Source organism: Zonotrichia albicollis, chromosome Z, assembly GCF_047830755.1.
Source record: "Zonotrichia albicollis isolate bZonAlb1 chromosome Z, bZonAlb1.hap1, whole genome shotgun sequence".
Classification (NCBI taxonomy): domain Eukaryota; kingdom Metazoa; phylum Chordata; class Aves; order Passeriformes; family Passerellidae; genus Zonotrichia; species Zonotrichia albicollis.
Genome location: NC_133860.1, coordinates 86858576 through 86880114, shown reverse-complemented (window position 1 = coordinate 86880114; position 21539 = coordinate 86858576). Strand labels below are relative to the sequence as shown.

At 41.4% G+C, this 21539-nt stretch overlaps 1 protein-coding gene across 1 annotated transcript in view; it reads left to right on the top strand.

The window, feature by feature from the left end:
• Positions 1 to 2346: 2346 nt before the first annotated feature.
• MSH3 (mutS homolog 3) overlaps positions 2347 to 21539 on the top strand; it is a 30883-nt gene continuing 11690 nt past the window's right edge. The window contains exons 1-7 of the mRNA XM_074532231.1: positions 2347 to 2493; positions 3319 to 3487; positions 5966 to 6030; positions 7980 to 8096; positions 9315 to 9422; positions 10870 to 10984; positions 13263 to 13420. Coding sequence (XP_074388332.1) covers positions 6020 to 6030; positions 7980 to 8096; positions 9315 to 9422; positions 10870 to 10984; positions 13263 to 13420 — 509 coding nt within the window. The 5' untranslated portion in view covers positions 2347 to 2493; positions 3319 to 3487; positions 5966 to 6019. The remainder of the gene's footprint in view (positions 2494 to 3318; positions 3488 to 5965; positions 6031 to 7979; positions 8097 to 9314; positions 9423 to 10869; positions 10985 to 13262; positions 13421 to 21539) is intronic.

Sequence of the window (21539 nt, the reverse complement as noted above, 5' to 3'; positions counted from 1 at the left end):
GCGCAAGCCCAGGGAGCACTGCAGGGCCAGCACTGCCCCTGGGGGCATGGGCAGCGTGCAGGAGGGGTGGGACTGCCCGAAAAACCCTTCCTGAATAGCACTGCCCTGCCGGGGGCTATTTACAGACCACGAACAGGACAGGGCTGCTGTGGAACTGCCTTGAGCTGTTTGATTTTCCAGCATCACTCTCAGTCCATGGCTATGGCAATGGAAGATGGCAGCAGCTCACATCCCAGGCAGCAGACACAGAACTCAATGTCACAGCTCACTTTATGAGCTTTGTGACCAAAAGCACACTGACAGTATTTATATCTGTACAGTGAATATTTTATATTGACAGTAGTTCTGTCCAACCACTGTAAGCACAGGTACCTTTGGTTAAACAATGCTTGCTTATTTCAAATGCAATCCCTGCTTGTGAGCCTTCAAACACAATGCACAGAGCTCCATTATTGAGCTTCAACCTTCCTAATATCTTGCCAGATAAACTTTTCTGTAGCTTAGGGAGTTATTCTAGCCAAGCATTAATACACAGACCATTGTTCTATTTGTTTATTTTGTTTATTTATTGTTGTTTATTTTTCCTTGAAAAAGCAGAAGAACCTGTAAGTGAAAATGCAATGGATTGTAATGATTCAGACATTCCTTCCCTTCTCAGTGCTCTACCCAGGAGTTCTTCTTGATAGTCAGCACCCTGTCTCGTCTGGACTTGGAAATTCAAGCTTTTGTCCCAGTCATACAGTCCCATGTGAGATCTCCTCTATTAAAAGATGCGCTGTTGGAAATCCCAGACCTTCTCTCCCCAGTAAAACAGTATTTAAAGATCCTTAATGAAGAAGCAGCCAAGTAAGTAGAGAAAATGACATGATTCTTCTGTGCCTCATAGCCTTTCTGAGTAAATGTGTTCAGTTATGCAAATTATGCCTCTTGGTTTAATACACCTCAGTTTTATATTTTTATTTCATATTTATGTGGGTGCAGTTCCTCTTGTAAAGTTAAACTAGGCGAGGCAGGATTTTGCCTCGAGGGTGTCTGCCTCAGGCTGAATGAGTTTTGGAAAGTTTCTCACCTGTTTTGGGAGATGAATTTACAGGAAAATATGTTTTGCATTATGTTAATTGGTTTGACAGCTTTTTAATTAATTTTTTTTTAAGAGGAGCTACTCCTTTTGAAGAGAGGCTTGACCTTCAGCAGAGGGGCAGCTCTGCTGTCAGCAATATGCTTTCCACTGTTTTTGTGAGAATTCATCAAAGCTGTCTGCACTTTTTTTGTCTTGTTTATGTCCACTGTTGGTCCATGAGGAAAAAAAGACAGAGGAGGAAGATGCTGGGTTGGAATTAATACACATTAAATTGGAGAATACCCCTGAATAATTTGCTGTGTACTGTTTGTTCTGAAGCCCTGCTGCCTCCACTGTCATCCCTGGATTCTCTGCTGAGGTTGTGGCAGAAAGTTTAGTGTGTTGTTATATGGGGGCAGCACAGTCTTAACTTTTACATTGAGAACAGACTAAAAAAAAAAAAATTCACTTTATTTATAAAACACCTTTTATCTTTTCCAAACTGAGACTGAAAAATAAATCTGAGAATCAAAGCCTAGAACTTTATTTTATTTGCTTCTGATTTAGAGGTGGACCCAAGGAGTTTAAATTTAGAAGTTGAGAGGGGCAGAAGGATTTCCTCTGCCCAATGGCAAGGTGGGATTATGAGATTTCTGCTGATGCCTGGTGCCCAATTATAGTTGTGACAGTTTGTGCCAAAACAGACTGTAACTAAATCATATCAAGCTAAATTATACCAGATTTAGTGTAGGTAGTTTCAAAACATGGGATGTTTTCTTCTGTCACTGTACTAACAATGGCTAGAATAGTATACAAGATATAAATGATCTGTAGAATGGGTATATTGTATTTACATTTATTCAGAATGATTAAGCCAATTTACTTTCTGGCTTTTATATATCTCAAATGTATGTGGTAGTATTATTTTTACTCAAAATCATTTCTTTCATCAAAGTCTTGGCTTCTGCTCACATCCATCCATGCACACACACAGTTGAGCACAGACTACATCACATGTTATTTTTGTTATGAGGTGTGGATAGGATCCTGTAATTGTTCTGAAAAGTATCCCTTTCTCCAGGTTTTGGGTTTTTTTAGCAAGGAGATTCAGATTTTGGGATTTGTATTTTTGAAACTGTCAACATTACAATTTTTTGTAGCCATCACATAGCAGTGACAGTCTTCACAATCAGCTGCTGGCTACTAGGGATCTTTTTTTTTTTTTTTTTTTTTTGCCTTGCATTCCCATGGAAACTAGTCTAATTAGCACGAATTCGTTTCTAAAAATTAGTATTGTGCTTTAAAATGGCATCTTCACTGTCACTTATGTAATCCCAGTGAGGAAGGAGTGCACAGCCCAAGCTCAGCTCTGTGCTGCCTGCCTTGCCACTGGCTCCAGCTGTAGCTCCATTTGCAGGCCAAGGGGCAGTGGAGTAAGTAGAATATTAGATTTTTTTTATTGCTTCCATGTTGTAGTACTTTCAGTTGGATAATTACTTGCTCCCCACATATTAGTTTTCAAGGTAATTATATAATTAACTGGCAGAGTTCTGTATTGGCTCTAGAATGCAAAGTTATATTGCAATTAACTTAGGGCTGATCACAGTGCTTTTTTATTGTTTGCCTGATACTAACTAGGGCAAGTTAAATTTTTTTGTTATTTTTGTTGACAGCTGTAATTTTAATTGCTAGTTCAGCTTCCCAGTTTTAACCATTTGAATGGCATTGCTTGTTTCAGGTTTCAACCCTGACCTGAGCTAGTGCTGCCAAAACAGTTCTGTCATTTTTTCTGGCACTGCAATTAGAAAAGGGCATTGTTTTGCATGTGCTTACAAGTATTCTGGGTAATCTTTTCTGGACAAAAGAAGGAAGCTGCTCTGGGAAAGTACTGATGGCATTCTGCTTCCATGAGGGCCTTGAGGGGGGGATTTTTCCATGCAATCCTTACAAAAATGTGCCCAAATTTGGCCAGATTCTAAATGGGTTGAAAATCTGTTTTCGTGGCATGCAGAAATCACCTGAAATTTCATGTTTAACTGCAGCACAGGTGTTGTCAGCAGTTGGGGTGCCTTTCTGCTCCAGTCCTGAGCACAGCATCTTTCACTAAATGGGCTCTGCTATGACCAAGCACTCGAAAATCTGTACTCAGAGGGGAATTGAGCCAGTGTTCCAACAAACAAAATAAGGATGCAGCTGGTAGAACTGAGGCACATCCCTCCCTTTTTACCATTATTTTACCTTGCATTTCTTACGGGTAGGACTGGAGATAAAACCCAGTTGTTCAAGGACCTGACAGACTTCCCTGCCATCCGAAAGAAGAAGGAGGAGATCCAGGACGTGCTTTCTAAAATCCAATTGCATCTGCCGGATATTCGTAAACAGATTAAGAACCCTTCTGCAGAGTATGTTGCAGTTTCGGGTCAAGAGGTACTGTGGGGTTTATTATGTATGACTGTACCCATCCTTGCCTGGAAAATAGCTTAAAAGCGGGACCTAGCTGGAACTCTGTTCCCTGAGTGTGGTGCTTCATCAGGGCATTTGACTATAATCTTTTGTATAACTTTGAAGAGCAGCTTTCTTGCCGTGTGACTCCTTTATTTGTTAAGTCAATCACTTCAGTGACTATAATAGAAGCACATTAGTGCAGTTGAATTTGGTTCAGTAATGCTTTGCTTTTCTGTCTGTGTAAAAACACGTACTTCCAAGGTTAATTGTATGGCTATTAAGTACTGGAATACTCTCAGAGAACCAGGAAGCACAGCATTTGGTTAATTTGAAGAATGGTGAAAGGATTTCTGAGTACTGAGTCAGACTGTAATTTGAAAGATGGGAGAGGAGAGGGAACAGCATTAAAGAGTGACAAGTGTTGTTTTAGTTCCAATTCTCAGAAATGGTGTTCTGGACTGGAACTTTTCCTCGTGGATGCTGCACGAGTGTGGGCAGGATGTGATCCAGCCCGCTGAGAGGTTCCGTGGTGAAAAACAGACACAGCAGCCCCTGCCACGTTTGTGGGGAAACTGAAAGGAGCAGTCAGGTAGCACTGCTCAGCGTTCTCCTCTGGAACTGGGAGTAGGAAGCTGGGAAAAGCTCTGAAACAAAAAACTGGGGAAAGAAAGGAGTTAGGAAACAGAATGAGCAGAAGAGAGGAGCGGGTGAGGACAGGGAGGGAAATGGTTGGAATTGGCCTGTGGGGCACTTTGGAAGCTGAGAAAGATCCAAAAAGACACAGGAGGGAGGAAATAGACTCTGCTGAGAATGAGGGAAGGGATGAATTAGAGGCAGCAGCCTTTGATAAGGACCTGAAGTTGGATGTTCCTGTTGAGGGTGAAGCTGAGAACAGGAAACACAAGGCCCAGGAGTTGGGTGGGCTGTCAGCACAGAGGCTGAAATCCTAAGGAAAAGTGGAAAAGTGTGTTTGAGTATTGTCTGAGGCGGGGAAGAGCGGGATCTGAGAGGTTTCTCTCAGGGAAGCTGGGTTAATAGCTGCCATCTGTGAGAAGCCAAGGAAAAGAGAGGAGCTGATCAAAGAGAGGAGAGCATCAGAGGAGGTACTGAAAAGTGGTTCCACACTGCACACATTTGAGAGAGGAGCCTTTGCAGCAGGGCAGGAACCTCTGCAGACAGAGATACGTCTGGGTGCCTTGATGAAAGGAGCTGCAGAGGCTGGGGATTGCTCTCATTTCATGGCATCTGCTGTGAGTGTTCAACAGATACCAAAAGAGGCAGCAGAGGGGGGTCAGAGAATATGGTCAGTGGGAAAAAGAGAGATGCCAGAGGAGTAGAAGTAATTTAAACAAAGTTGTATTGGAGGAATAGAACACAGGACTAGAATAGGAATTTATTTGATTTGAGCTCTTTCTTCCTCAGATCTGTATGTTTTATTCTTCCTGTGTTCTTGTAACACCCTGATAGATGTGAAATTCAAATGCTCTTTCACTACAGAGAAAAACCTTGGAAGTGCTTTGGGTGAATTAACATTTAGTGCACCCTGTCCTTGCTCTATTCCTGTGTTAGGATTGTTATCCTTGTTTGTTCTTGGGGATGACTGCTGGCTCCTCTGGAAGTTTCTATCTAAATCCCATTAGCCACAATGGAGAAGCTTTGCCAGACATGGCTCCTGTGGCTTTCGGCAAATGTGGCCAGGTTCTGTGTTAACCTAATCTCTGCAGGAAATGTGTTTTCCAGCTGAATTCTGTGACGTGAGACTGCCTCAGCTCTGTGACACCCAGCACCTCAGGCAGTGGTTACAGAGATAACTGACATGAATCGTGTGAAACGAGCACACATTTCTCGGGATGGATGTGTGTCACAACCCCAGCTGCTTCTGGGCAGAGAAGAGCTTTCCCTCCTGGGCTGCTCCTTCTCTTCAGGCTGAGCATGGTTTTCTGTTGTATTTGCAGGGAATGTCCCAGCACAGGCAGGAAAGATGGATCTGGCTCCATGTTCTCACAAGGCTGATTTATTGCTTTATAATATGATATTATATTAAAGAATACTATGCTAACTATACTAAAGAATACAGAAAGGATGCAGACAGAAAGCTAAAAAGATAATAATGAAAACTCCTGACTCTCTCCAGAGTCCCGACACAGCTTGGCCCTGATTGGCCAAAGAGTGAAAACAACTCCCAGCAGAATCCAATGGAGCAGTCACCTGTGGGTAAACAATCTCCAAACACATTCCAAAGGGGCAAAACACAGGAGAAGCAAATGAGATAAGAATTGTTTTCCTTTTCTCTGAGGCTTCTCAACTTCTCAGGAGAGAAATCCTGGATGCAGGGATTTTTCAGAGAATGTGAATGCTGGTTTTCCTCTGGTGCTTGCAGTTTCTGGATAAATGATGATTCTGTTTCCCTGGTCTTCCTGACTTCCTGTGGTGTGTAACATTACATTTCTGTTGTTTCAGTTTTTGATAGAAGTCAAGAATTCCCATAAATCATCTGTGCCATCTGACTGGGTGATGGTTAGTAGGTACGTAAAATGTCTTTGAGGTTTGGTTCTGTTTTAATTTAGAGGAAAAAACAAGGTATTTTGGTATTACAATTCATTACATACCTAATTCCCATTGTCCCATGTGTTAAGGTTTGTTGGGGGTTTTTTAAGCTGAAAACCCAACCAAACTGTAAATCTATTGCTTAAAAGAAAAAAAACCCAAACAAAACAGAGAAAAATTGATTTCTTACAACATTTGTTTTCACACAGTGCATCCTCAAAGCACAGAATTACTCATTCAATCCTTCAAGGTGCATGTGCTGGTGTCAGATCTATGGCCTTGATTCAGTTGTGTTTGTAGCTTGCACATGCAAATCTGTCATACAGTTTTGATTGCTCTTGTTTTATTCAGAAAGATTAAAGTAGCTGTGCTAACATCTTGGTAAATTCAGTGCATTTAAAATAAAATTTTATTTACTCATACAGACCAGTTCTTCTTGCTTTGGCACTTGTTCTAATGTAAGCTTGATTTTGGATAATTTTCCAGCAGGTGAAACAGAGATGGATTGATTTATGTAGTTGGCTTTTTTTTCTTTTCAGTAATTTGATTTATGATTTAAATTTATGGTTTGAATACCTGAAACTTAAAATGTCCATGTAAATACTGAATTCTCTATAAGCCCCAAAGTGTAATGTGTGAGCACAAACATCTCTCCCTAAGCTGAACTCTGTTGTGATGCTCTATTCAGTTATGCAAGAATTAACACTCAATTCTCTTTTAATTAAACTTCTTTTAATACTGAGAAGTGCACAGATCAGACAGAATTAACATGGTGAACAAATTACAGCTGATCTGTATTCTGTAAAAGAATGCCAGGATGTGCCAAATTGAGTCCTTAATAAAAACACACAAGTAAATAGCAAGTGAAAACTAGCAAGGCAATCTGTATTAGCTATGTGTATTTCAGGCCTATGATGGAGTTTTCCTCTTCACAGCGAATTTATTTTTGTCTGGCTGGGTGTGTGTCAGCCAGCCATGCACTCGGGCAGCTGCTGCTGAGCAGTTTTGTGGAGAGTGTGCTCTGGGGTGATGATGGCACGCTGTGCAGAACATTCCAGAGCATTCCAGAGCATTCCAGAGCCTTCCGAGTGGGCAGCAGGGCCACTTCACTCCCAATGGAGGCCACTGCCTTCAGCACATGAAGGAAATGGGTCCAATTTGGCAATTTGGCATGTGGACGGTGCAGGTGGTTGCTGGGTGTGGGAAACGCCAGTCATTTGTTTTTAAAATTTTAGAAGGGTAAAGTTTGTAAAATTTTAAAAGTTTAATAGTAATAAAATGGTTATAAAAATAGTAATACAATTAGAGTGATAATAATTGGACAGTTTGAATTAGGACAATGTGAGACAATAGAGACAAACAGTTACGGATGATCCGAGTACCTTTTCTGGGCAGCATGAGCCTGAAAAAGGCCCCACGTTAACAGTGGAATAACCCTTAAAAGCAACAGCCTGTTGTATATTCATACACCTCATCCATGATGCATAAATTCCATTCAAACACAGGATTCTGTCTGGGCAGTGTCAGCTGCTTCTGAATCCTAGCAGTGCCTTTCAGGTGGGAAGAAGTTAATTGCTTCTGATAATGGGGCAATAAATTCTCTTTCTCTGAAAGATTCACTTGTCCTGTGGCTGCTGCCTCACTGCAAGCCCTTTCTTTAAAAAAATTATCTTACATAGCACAGTTTCTACTTTAACATCATGTTATAACCTAAAACTATACTTAACACACTACTTAAGGGAATTAATACAGCATCGCTTTCTACCACAACACACACAATATTCATTTGAACATTGATGTGAATATTTGCAAAAAGCCAGTCATAAAAGACGTGCATTTCTCATGCTGGGTGACCTTGATGCCAACGGGCTGTGTGTCCCTCTGTGTCCCTCTGTGTCCCTCTGTGTCCCTCTGTGTCCCCGTGCAGCACCAAAGCCGTGAGCCGCTTCCACTCGCCGCTGGTCACCGAGAGCTACAGGGTCCTGCAGCAGCTCCGTGAGCAGCTGGCACTGCTGTGCACCTCGGGCTGGCTCTGCTTCCTGGAGTGAGTGTTCCCCCGTATTAATATTACACAGTAGTTTTATTGTTTTTTGTATGTTGTATGCTACCTTGGCCATGAGAGTTTGTTAGAAGGTGGTGGGAGTTTCGTTGTCCCTCGCGTTTGGCATGTGTGTTTGTCTGAGGGCAGAGTTTTCAGTGGGGTTATTTGCCTGTGTAGCCAAAGGATCTTCAAAATGGGAGTTTAAAAATACTTCCTGAACGCCTCTGATATTTTTTAGTTGCATGGATAGCAGAACTGCTGAAATTGTTCCTCCTGTCACGCAGTGATAGCTTGCAAGACCTCAACAAGTCCCTGCTCAAATTGTCTCACTGGATTTGCTGCCCATTAGGAGCACAAAAATTCTGAAAACAGAGTAGAAACTGGAAAGTCATTCCAATTGACACTTCTCCAGTTGTGTTTCCTTTGCAGTGCTATAAAAGAGTTGTCTCCATGTTCACTTGCCTGTTCTCAGCAGTGCTGTAGGAGAGCAGCAGACAAAAAGGAAAGACCTGTGTGTAGGAAAGTGCTCTTCTTTCCCACCCCTCCATTTATTTATGTCTTTGTTTATTAAATTTTGCTCCCCTGCTGGTTTTATATTCCATATTGTAGCTTTGAGACTAGGAGGGAGGAAAAAAGAAATTCCAGAGGACTAAGAGAATGAACTCCACTGAAAACTCTGTTCTCCTGATAATGGCCTTATTGTGCTGGGGGAGCAGCACCATAAATTGAAAATGAATTCTTGAATTTTCCGTTGTAGATACCATAATTCATTGAAATTTTAGACAACTCCTGTGTTCAGAGACTCTTAGTTTGGTTCTTCTTTGACTGTAACTTACAGCTGAATCAACAGCTGAGGCTGAATCAACAGCTGGATCCAGCTGCTGGTGTTCTGTATAAATTCTGATAAATTGTGGCATTTTTGTACACCTCATTTAGGCAGCAGGGATCAACTGCTGACCCTTTATCAGCTATCTAATGAATTTAATTGTGCCTGATTTTCTGTGCTTGAAAAATAATTCACTGTTAGAATGGGAGGTGAAGTCCACCGTGGTCCTCATGTTCTGTCTGATGCACTGCTGGGAGATTTGGATTCAGAGTGACTTAAAGAGCACAGGAGCCCTGTGAGGAGCTTGCATGGGGTGCATTTTGACAATCCTTTTGTGTTGGTGCGGAATTGTTTCCTTCCCTGTTTTTGTGTAACTTTTCCCCGTTCTGATGCAGCCGTTTCAGTGAACATTATCACCCCGTGTCTAAAGCCATTTGTCACCTAGCAACTGTGGACTGCCTGTTCTCATTGGCCCAGGTGGCCAAACAAGGAGACTACTGCAGGTAATCAATTTTTAATTTTTAATTTTTTTTTTACGTGGGATTGCATACGGAATTATAAGAGCATACTTAAAATAAATTATGTTTTAATGTGTACGCCGTGATAAAAATCACTACTAAAATTGTTTACAGTAGTTTCAACTTAATCTGATTTTGCAGAGCAACACTTCTGGACTTAATGCAAATCTGTAAACATTGCAGTTCCAATTTGACATCCTAATGATTGTTGCTTGACCTGAGTCTAGTAGGTTATATCTTACTTACACGTAAATAAATGCTGGACTTTTTTAATGTCTTTCTGTAAAAACATTATTGGTTTTTTATTCTCAGAGAGGTCTGATTTTATGCTATCTTTCTAATACCTTAGAGTCTGTGGTATCTGAGGTGTGTTTGAAAGGTGTGTCTCAGGTAATTAATAGTAAATATTAGCTGTAGCTTGCAGAGCAGTGGTGATGCCTCAGCTGAGCTGCTGCTTCTGCCCCAGACCACAGACAGAAATCCACTTGCAAATACTTCTGCTTTGGTACATCATTAAAGATAATATTGATCACTTCTGGGCTCTTGGGATCTTGTGTGTCTCTCTATCAAAATCTCTCTGAAAATAATTGCTCACTTATTTCGGTGTACTGAGATGAGAAAACAAACCGAGCCTGATTAATTCACTGTGCAGAATGTAAATAATTCACTGAATTTCAGAGTGGCTTCATAAACTAGCAGGAAGGAGACTTCTCAGTGAAGCCTCAGCTGCAGGGGAGGTGTCAATAATTAATTCTGGAGGGCTGCTGAAGCAAAGACTGGACTTTAGTGTTACTTTGGAGGGATGTTTTGTGGTTTGTGGGGATTTCAGTCCTAAAATTCTGTGTCTTTATTTTTCTCAGAAAGTATTCTTCAGAAAGTATTTCCCTTAGCAATACTTGATGGCAGTAATTAATTTTTTATAATTTGTATCTTTTTCCACAAAAATTTACATCACACGTGTCAGTCCTGGAGGCTTCAGTTACAGTAGTTTTACATATATTATATTATATTATGTTATGTTATGTTATGTTATGTTATGTTATGTTATGTTATGTTATGTTATGTTACGTTATATTATGTTATATTATGTTATATTATATTCCATTATATTCCATTCTATTCTATTCTATTCTGTTATATTATGTTATGTTATGTTATATTATGTTATGTTATGTTATATTATGTTATATTATATTCAATTATATTCCATTCTATTCCATTATGTTATGTTATGTTATGTTATGTTATGTTATGTTATGTTATGTTATATTCCATTATATTATATTATATTATATTATATTATATTATATTATATTATATTATATTATATTATATTATATTATATTATATTATATTATATTATATTATATTATATTATATTATATTAATACACACAAAGAACACTGAGATTAATACCTTTCCTCTTTTGCAGGCCAACTGTGCAAGACAGTCGTCATGAAATAATGATAAAAAATGGGAGGCACCCTGTGATTGATGTTCTGCTGGGAGAGCAGGATCAGTACGTCCCAAACACCACCAGCCTTTCAGTGAGTACCCAGACCTGGCTGAGCTTCCAAACCTTCCAGGGCAGGAGTTTTGGGCTGAGGGAATTCCTCTGGGGGAATGGGTGGTTTGAGCCCTGCAGCCTCGCTGGGCTGCATTTCAGACAGGTGTTGCTAGATGTCACCACATCTGCTCTGTCCCTCTGCTGATCCCTTGCTGCCAGGTGCTCTCCTCACAGCCCTGTCCAGTCTCAAGGCTTGAAGAAAAGGAAGGTAGTCTCAAAATTAGGAAAATGAGGGTTTCAATGAAATGGTTATGTTCAAAAAACAAGTGAATAATTACAGGGTTTTTAGCAGTGTCCGTGTAGGGAGTCTGCATTTTGACAAACTCTTATCTAGTTTTTGGTATCTTTTAATATGCAAAATACAAACTATAGGTTCAATTTTTCAGATTAATTCTAAGATTGCTTGCATTTTTAAATGTATTTTTCTACAGTTTCCTCTCTCTATGGAAATATTAGTGTCATACAGTCTTTTTTTCCTGATAAACTAAACTCTGTCTTTTAAATTACATGCCTGTTTGAAGCTTTTCATTAAATATTTATCTCTCCATATACTTTTATAAATATTAAATAGCTGTTCTTAATGAATATAAAAGATATCCTCACAACTTCTCTCTTCCTGTTTATGCAGTAAATGTAGGAAAGGTATGAAACAGCTGCCAGAGTGGGACATTGCTGTAAAAACAGCATTCAGATTTGTGTGTATTTCTTGGGGAACATTTTAAAGTACTGTTCTGTACTGAACAATGCTACAGATATTTTGCAATACATCAGAGAATGTTTTCAAAATTATTTGTCAACTCCAAACAAGTGACAGATGGCACTTCCAAAAAAATTCAGCATGTCATTCAGGAATCATCATGCACTTTTCCCTCTTTAGTCCCATTCTTATGCTGGCTTTCTAAATACTGAATATTACAAAACCAAGTGATCATGGCAGAATCACTTTTGCTTCTACAGTTCTTTGAGTTCTCTTTTTCTTGAGAGAGGTGGGTGGCAACCAGTTTATTAAAGCATCTCCAGTTTTCAACTGATGTGTTTGAATCAGCAGGAAAATACATCTCCTGTCATGTTGTCAGCTGAAATGTTGTCAAATATCTAACTTGAGGAAAAGCTTTTTTTTTTTTTCTCTTAATCCCCTGAAATAAACAGCTTATTTTTCCATTCCCCCTGTTCTCCTCAAACATTTGGGGGTTTGCCTCTCCCACGGGGCAGTGGGGACTGCTGGCTTCCCTTCAGATCATCCCTTGGTGCATTTCATCAGATGCACCCCTGGGATACTCTAGCTGCTCCACGTCCTTGCATAACTCAAGCTCTTGGTCTCGACTCAGGCTGTGAGAAAGCTTTAAGTTTTAATTTTGTATCAGCAGTTGTCTTGCACTTGAGGAACACAGTTTTATTGTGGAGCTGCAGACGCATAGCGGTACTGTGGGGAGTCTCACAGCTGAGTTCTTGCATCTGCTCTCATTTGCTTGGGTCTGGTTTTAATGATGAGAGACACTGATGGAGTTTGGGCATGGTCTGCTCACAGCATCTGTGTTGCAGTCAAATACTGCCAGGCCCAGGAATGTCTTGATGCCTTCTTGTAGCCACTCTGAATGCCCTTTTGTCATACCCAGCCAGGCAGTTATGGGTATAAAATCCAGGTCAGGTGTTTGCCCGCCAGATCTTCCCATTTGACAGTGAGAGCTCAGACTGGAGAGGAATCCAGGTCACAGCCAAGCTCACGATTCTGTCCCTTTCCCCAGAGAAATTCTGCAGAATCCCAGAATGGTTTGGGTTGCAAGGAGCCATAAAGCTCACTTCATCCCAGCCCTGCAGGGACCCCTCCCACTGTCCCAGGGTCCAGCCTGGCCTTGGGCAGTGCCAGGGATGCAGGGGCAGCCCCAGCTGTGCCAGGGCCTGCCCACCCTGCCAGGGCACAATTCCTCATTGCCAAGGTGCCAGCCAGCCCTGCCCTCTGGCACCACTCCCCGTGCTGCTGACTGAGCTCCCTGATTATTTCTGGGCTGGAGAGCAGGAAGATTCCCCCTCACTCTGTCCATTTTGCTCAAGAGTAATCAAAATTGATTTTGCTCCATCTGGAGCTAATATCTGGAGAGGTGAATGTGATGAGCCCTAAGAATGGAGGAAAGCTGCTCACCCAGAAATAGTAAGTTTAACCCTGCAGACTTTTCCTGTATCCTTCTAAGCACACCATACTTCCTGATAGAAGCACCATGTGCAGGGCAATGTATTTCACCACTGTTTTGTGTTTCCAGGGAGATGGTGAAAGGGTCATGATAATAACTGGGCCCAACATGGGAGGGAAGAGCTCCTACATCAAGCAAGTGGCACTGATCACAGTCATGGCACAGATTGGCTCTTTTGTTCCTGCAGAAGAGGCCACAATTGGCATTGTGGATGGCATTTTTACCAGGTAACCTCTCAAAACTGGAAATGCTACTGTGGCAGGGGGTGTGTGTATCAAAGTATAACTTAATTTTTCAGTTACAACTTGAAAATTTATGCTTGAAGTTTCCCTTTTTTCATTTTAGAGGCACTTTAGGTCCATTGCTAGGTTTTGATTTCAGTTTTTTGGTGAGCTATGGTACTTGTTTTGTAACCTTTGAATCTTCAAGGGGCAAGAATTTTAATGTGTCTGTCTTGATTAACATCCAGGTATCTAGCTTACCTGCCCAAATGGATATCTCAGCCAAATTTGTGCTGCTGGGTGGTGGCCAAATGTTTGTTTAAAATGAATGTTGTCAGCTTTTAAAATCATGTCACAATTTCTGCTCTGAAGCTCTGTTGTATACACTCACAATATTACAGACTGAAAATTTCGGGCTGCATATATTTCACACCTAATCTCCTTCCTGTACTATCAGTCCTAAACACACTTACTCCTCACTTGATGTCCTTTTAGGAATGAATAATGATAGTTTATTTCACTGTCTCATTCTTGAGACGTTGCTGAAAATTTGTAAAAATTATCTGTAGAGTCAAAACTCTGTATTATATTATAATCTAATATTGCTAGGGTTTATTGCCTGATTTCCCCCCTTTTTCTTCAGTAATTACTTTAATTAGTCAAAATCTTGTGTTACCAGTGGTATTTGAGGTGGATTATCATGTGTGGTTGTAAGTTTCACATCAATCAGGTGCCTAAGCTGGAATTTCTGGAAATTCCTGTTCTGTGATGCCAGTGTACATTCCAGAGGTAACTCTTAATCAAGATTAAATTGAGGTGCTACTCACCTGCAATTGCTTCATCCTGTAAAAGTGTTGTGTTTGTACTTTCCGCTGTGTCACAAAACAAATGAAGATCCCTCCTTGACGCAGGTCAGTGCCAAGCACAGCAGCAAACCATTTGTAACCTCTTCCCAGAGGTAACTCCAGATGAGAATTCAAAATGCTTCACTTTTTTCCCCACCCTGTGTTGCAGGTAATGAGCTGGTTGGTGGGGTGAGCATTTCTTGTGGGGACACAGAGATGCACAGGAGGAGCATTACAGCACCACTGAGCATTTGGACATTCTTTGTGTTCTTCCTCTGGGGTTTGTAGCTGGACATGGAGTACTTCACTTGGATTCTCTGCCTTAAATTCTAATCTTACACACACTCAAGCTGAGTATCTGCTTTCCTCTGCTTTTCCTAGACTGTCATTGCAAAAGCATGATTTCTGCAAAAAATACTAAGAAATATGACAGTCATTGGGAGAGATGTTTTGTTTTGGGCTGGCTTGAAAGAGAATAAATTGGATTTTCATCTGCGTTCCACTTGTTCCCCAGTGTATTTGCCTGATTCTGCTTAACTTCTCTCTGTATTAGAATAAAACCCAAGTACTTTTCCCATAGTGTGGGCAAAGGCAAAACTTCTGCTTTCAGACATACAGCCAAGCAGTCACAGAGTGTTTTTTACTCTGTGAGGTTTCAGACCATTTAATTTGTAGCCCAGTCACTTATTAACACAAGGGATGGATTTTTTTTTTCCCTCGTCTATATTACTTTTGGAAGTTCAGCTGGATGTGCCATTCCCCATTTAATGTGATATGTGTCAAACACCAGATAAATATGTGGAAGAATTACTGAAATTCTTGTAATTACACCAGCAATTAAGAGTAAACTAATTGACTAAATATTAATCAGGAAAAAATTGATAATAATTTTTAAGACAGAAGTAGTCATGCATCAGTTAAAAGGTAACAGGAAAAAAAAAAGGAGAAAAGGATTCTGCTCAAGGTATACAGAGATCATTCAAGGAGGCACCTCACTTTTGGTTGGTTTGGGGTTTTTTTGGGGGTAGGTTTTGGTTTTTTTCAGGGTTCTGGCAGAGGTCCTAAACTATCTAAGTCTGTCAGGCAGGTTAATGTGGTGTTGCATTCAGGGAATTTCTCAGCCATATGAAGTTACCCTTGAAATAGTTTTTAATGCCTGGTTTAAGGAAAGAATCAATAAACCAGCTGCCACAAAAAGCTTGAGGTTTGATGCTTTTTTCTAAAGCCTCAGCTTCTGCTCTGTCCTCTCCTCTGGTAGGGAATGACCTGGAAGAGATCAGAGACTTTCTCTTAACTCCCACCCAATTTTGGTTTTTTTTTGTTTGTTTTTTGTTTTTTTTTTGTTTTTTTTTTTTTTTTTAATTTTGGTGGGGTTTTTTTTTTTCTGTTTCACCTCCTGTGCTTTGTTTTGCGGGTTAATTTTGTTTGGATTTTTTTTATTGTTATGATTTAATTTTTTTTAATGAGAACAGCTATGTAGACCTCCTTTCTGCACTGCCACCCCAGGCCACAAGGTCTTGCTGGAAAAAAGTGCGAATTTCCATTTTGTTGCTGATAACTTCATTTTTTAATACTGCATTTTAATACTTCATTTTAAAACTGCATTTTTAATACTTCAAAAACTTACCATGGGAAGGTGTCAGTCTCCAAGGTACTTCCATCACTGCTTGGTGATGTTTTGGGGGATGCTGTTAGTGTGGTACCCCTGCAGGAGAGAGAGTGAGGGATGCTCAGGGATGCAGGGAAGGATGCAGGGAGGGATCAGCCAGTGATGCTGTACAAGCTGGCTCTGTGAGGGATTCTTTGCACCAGGATGACCAAGAGTTCGTGATAAACCTTTCTCCAGTCTTTGTTTTGGTTTGTAGACTGCATCTTCCAAGAGTGAATTTATACAGGTTTAAGGGATTTGTATCCCCATGATTTGTGGCTTGTTTTCCAAGCAGGGTTTCCATGGAAATTGAAAGGTTGCTACTATGGTTATTCCTTGTGACATATTGTGCTTGTATGGGATAGCATCTCTAAATTGACTTTACATACTGGATTACACCAAATGTTTTGAAAGATGCAAGAGGAATTGCTTACAGGTAGAGTGGATCTTTCTGCACTACTGGGTGGGTAAGACAGGGGACAGTGCTGAGCCTAGCCCAAATCAGGGGGAGCAACCAGGATTTTGAGGATGTTGGCTGGTTAGTATTTTCTCTTTTTTTTCTGCAATAAGGGATAATGTTTTCTTGTAATCTTTTCTTAAAGAATTTCAACCTAATCAGTGGCGTTTTTTGTAAAAAATTTAGAAGGGTTTTGAAGAGGTTGACATCCCATCTATATTGACTTTTATTGGGATTTGGATATTTGATTCTCTGATGTTTGAAAATTCCCATCCAAGTTTCTACTTCCAGTAAACAGGCTTGTTTTCTACTCTACAACCAACCCTCAGTTTTTGTTAGCTCTAATACAGTCAGTCAGACACTGGAATTATTAAGCTCTGTGTGTGTGTGTGAGCAGGGAGACCAAGCAAGGGTGGACATCCATGTATGGAGGAATTAATGACAAGAGTTCTGCTGGCCTAATCGTGCCCTGGGGAGGGGTGGTTGAATAAAGCTGACCTCTGCAGAGGTCCCTCTTCTAATCAATTATTGATAGAATTTCCCACTGCTAGGAGGCTTTATCCTATTTCCTGTGGGCCAACAGTAGCTGTTCATGGGAGTCCATGTTCAAAATTGGGAGGGAGAGGGAGGATGCTACAGCACTTTGAAGGCAAAACATCTTCAAATAAACAAGATAATTAGCAGTTCGGGTTACCAAGTGCCTTCCAGACTTTGGGAATCAATTTTTGGACATCACAGGCTGCCATCAGAAAGAATCGTGTCAAGGAGAACAACCCCTGCCAGCGCCAGGTGATGGTACAGGGACAGAGTAATTTCCTTCCTAGAGCACTTACCTGCCTGGATTTCTCTTCCTGTGTTGAAATAAGAGCTATTTTCACTTATTCCAGGGAGCTGGCACAGTCACTGCAGTGACCCACACCTTGCAGTGAGGTTTCATCCCTGCCCAGCTGGAAATGCTATTAAATCCTCATGGTATCAAACTTTATTGGTATTGACTTTAATCCTCATGGTATCCAACACACCTGGAATTGTCTGTAGTGCATGTAGAGAAGGCAGGGATGGAGGGGGCTGACAGTGCAGGATAGTTCCTTCACATCACAGGATCTGTATTCAGGTGTAAAGAACTTTCCTCTGTATTTTCTCCTTGTAACAGATGATTTAGATGTATTTCTAGCTTGGAGGGATGTCTTTAATTGCTGAGTCTGCAATGGAGGTGCTTGCTTGTTTCAGGTTCCTTTATATATATGAAAAAGTTGTGTAAGCAGATGGTGATTGCTCACCTTGGCTAGGGAGGGATGTTTTTTAATTGTAGCTTATATTACATGTCTGTATACAGAGTCCCTCAGACAGACATGGCCATGATGGAATCCTGGGTCTGTCTGTCCCAGCTCTGAGGTTACATCACTGTTTTGGTATTTTATAATCCGTTGTTCTTGTATAACGATGTGGAACCTGTGTAAAAGCAGCCTCTTCAATTAAAACCAGAGCACAGAAATCTTTGGGCAGCTGAGCACTGAAATAGTGGAGGAGTTTCATCCCCCTCAGCAATGGCCTCAGTTGGGTCACATAAATTCCAGCCACCAAGGGCCAGTCCCACCTTGTGCCTTGGAGTGGCTTTTCTGAGTTGGTTGATGGGTTCAGTACAGGGAGGGGATTTTGATCACTTCAAGCAACAACACAAGAACTGAGAGCCTTTCCAAGTGAAGTCCTGTTGAAAGCTGCGTTTGAGGTCCGTGGGAGTGTCAGCTGTGTCCTCCCAGCTGTGACTGAGGTGACACAGCTCAGGTGGTGAACACACCTGTCACAGACATCTTTTATGGAAAATCCTTTCCTTAGGATTGTTCCTCCTGAGAAGCTGAGAGGCCTCAGGAACAAAATGCAAACAGTGGTTATCTGCTGCTGTGGAATGCAACAGGTTCAGCTGTGATCGGCCCATGTTGGATGTTTGTAATTAATGGCCAATCACAGTCAGCTGGCTCAGACAGAGAGCCCCAGCCACAAACCTTTGTTAACATTTCTTTCCTATTCTATTCTTAGCCAGCCTTCTGATGAAACCTTTTGTATTCTTTTAGTATAGTTTAATGTAATATATACCATAAAACAATAAATCAGCCTTCTGAAACACGGGGTCAGATCCTCCTCTCTTCCCACGTCCAAGAGCTCTGTGAACACGCTCCCACACAGGAGCAGGGCACGGCTGGGGCTGGGCCAGGGCAGTTTGGGATGGAGATAGGGAAAGGTTCTGCTTCCCCACAGGGTGGTGGGGCACTGAACAGCCTCTGCCACAGCTCCAGCAGAGCTTGGACAGTGCTCCAGGGATGCCCAGGGTGGGATTGCTGGGGCTCTGGGCAGGGCACGGGTGCCATGGGTGACCCTTGGGTCCCTTCCAGCTCAGGGTAGTCTGTAATCAGTCCAGCCTGGGTATTCTACCCCAGCTAACCCTGGTTTTGTGTGACACTCTGCCTTGGAGGCGCCCAGAAGCGCCCATGAGATAATCCTTTTCCAAGAAGCAGAACTGGTGTGAAGAAAGTGCTCTTCTCCTCCCCTCCCCAGTGTTTGGACAGAGTGACCATGCATGTTTTTTCCCTACTGTTCATTCCAGGTTAAAGAAAAAATGGTATTATATCATCAGCTGGGGTCTCTGCACAGACCACAAACAGGACAGGCTGCTGTGGAACTGCCTTGAGCTGTTTGATTTTCCAGCATCACTCTCAGTCCATGGCTATGGCAATGGAAGATGGCAGCAGCTCACATCCCAGGCAGCAGACACAGAACTCAATGTCACAACTCACTTTATGAGCTTTGTGACCAATCACACAAAGCAAAAGCACCCTGACAGTATTTATATCTGTACAGTGTATATTCTATATTGACAGTAGTTCTGTCCAACCACTGTAAGCACAGGTACCTTTGGTTAAACAATGCTTGCTTGTTTCAAATGCAATCCCTGCTTGTGAGCCTTCAAACACAATGCACAGAGCTCCATCATTGAGCTTCAACCTTCCTAATATCTTGCTAGATAAACTTTTCTGTAGCTTAGGGAGTTATTCTAGACCAGTGTTAATACACAGACCATTGTTCTATTTGTCCTTGCTTTTCTACAGTTGAAATAATTTTTCTGCTGCCCAATCTCCTGGCTGCTGCTTGGCTCCAGTCACAGTTCTGCTGTCTCTGGGGCCTGCCTTTTGCAGCTTTCCCAAACCCTCTGGTTTTGTGGATTCCCACAGTATTACTGATACGTACACCTGGCTGAACATGGTGACCCTGATGAGATTCAGTCTCTTTTTATCTTTGGGAAGCTGCTGGAGCAGCCAGGACGTTTCCTCAGGGTCCCTCTAGGAGGGAACTCGGTGCTGTTCTGCCAGCTGGGGGCTGTATTCCCTTGCTGTGCCGCTGCTCAGGTGGGATCTCCAGCTGATCTCAAACCCACTCAGACCAGGTGTGGCCGTTCCACTGAGGTTTGTGAGTGCTGCACAAACCTCACGGGGTAAAAACCTCACAACACCCACGTGGAAGACAGCATAATGGCATCAAAAACGAAATCAGTGCTTGAATGCCTGCTCGAGTGGTGTGCCTGGCACTGCTCATCTCCATCATCCTGTGAGCAGAGAGGCACAACAGTCACATGCATTTGGGCTCACAGAGATGGAAGGGGAAGGGGCATTTGTGTCCCAAAGTGACATTTCTGGCATGATTTGCCTACAGGCATTGTGGATCCTCTCACAATTTTTTCCTGTGCCTTGACTGTTGTCACCTGAAAGAGATTTATGGGGCAGGAACTAAGGGAGTGTTTGTGGCTGTGTCCCTGTAGGATTGTGCAGGGTGAATGGAGCCCTCAGCCTCTTCCCCATAGCTGGAAAGAATTGCTGTTAGAGCTTAGAGGACAGTTTAGAGATGGAGGATTTCTTCAAAGGAAACTGAAAAGAACCCAAGGAAACTCAGTCCTCATTACTCCAGACTTCTGGAGAGGCCATGTACCAAACAAGCCATAGTACTTTCTTCTTTATGGTTTATTAAAATGTCTGTTTTTCTGATCTGTAAGTGGTGGAATTACTCTCAAAAAGGTCAGGCCTTATAATAGATGTATTGTGAGTGTTACCTCCCTGAATGCATTTACAGCTATTTAATTCTGACAGCTTGACAAAGTCATATTACTGTTTCACAAGTGTGTGGAGCTGAAAGAAACAAGTAGACAAACATTTTATTTTAACTGGATGAAATGTGCATACCTATGGCATTATCACAAATTTCAGTAAGGTTTGAAATCATGATGGAAAGCAAATATTGTATGAATACCTGCCAGCTGACTTGGGATGCTTGTGTTTTATTTTTTCTTTTATTTTTTCTTTTTTCTTCATTCAAGTCTGAAAGGTACTTAAAAATGGCTTACTTTAGATTACTTTTAGATTTACTTTCAGGTTAAAATGTTTCAGGGCTTGCTAAGAGTATATTTTGTAAGAATTCCTGAGAAAATCAGAAAGCACAGGATGGAGTGGGTACGTGAAGCAGGGAAAAGAACGTTCTGTCAGACTGGAAACTGTGTGGAAGATGTTCTCCAAGTGGTTTTTGCACATTGAGGCACATCACGTGAGAACAAAAGCAAAATAATACTCCTAAGTGTTAATGGATGTGACTGTTCCATTGATGCAACCTTTCAGGGAAAAGGAATTCTCAACTTTTTCTGACTAGGCAAAGCACGTTGCACTTAATTTCATTCAGCCAGTTTCATTGGCTTATCAGAAGGGAGCTGCACAAGACAAGCACAGAGGGGGAAATAGTTGTATTTAAAATAATAAATAAATAACAAGCTCCATTATTAGAAATCATCCTAATTGCATAGGAATAGGCAAATATTGCTTCTCATTTTTATACCACTTGTGAATTTTTCTGGCTTTAACTCTAAAAAGCAGAGTCTACATTTAAAAAAATCCCTGTTTCCATTTATTTCTTTATTAAGCTTTAATGATTTATTTGAAGCTTACAGGGCAAGATAATGAAGATAATTTTTCCTAGAAATACCAGTTAAAATCACAACACCTCAGACAAATGAAAGCTTTCATCTAGACAGCTTCTTCATAATCAGAAAAATCTAGGCTGTGAAACCAGTGGGGAGGTGACAGCAGTGTTTGGCAGGTTTTGCAGGTGTGTACAGAAAGCACCAGGAGATTGATCGCT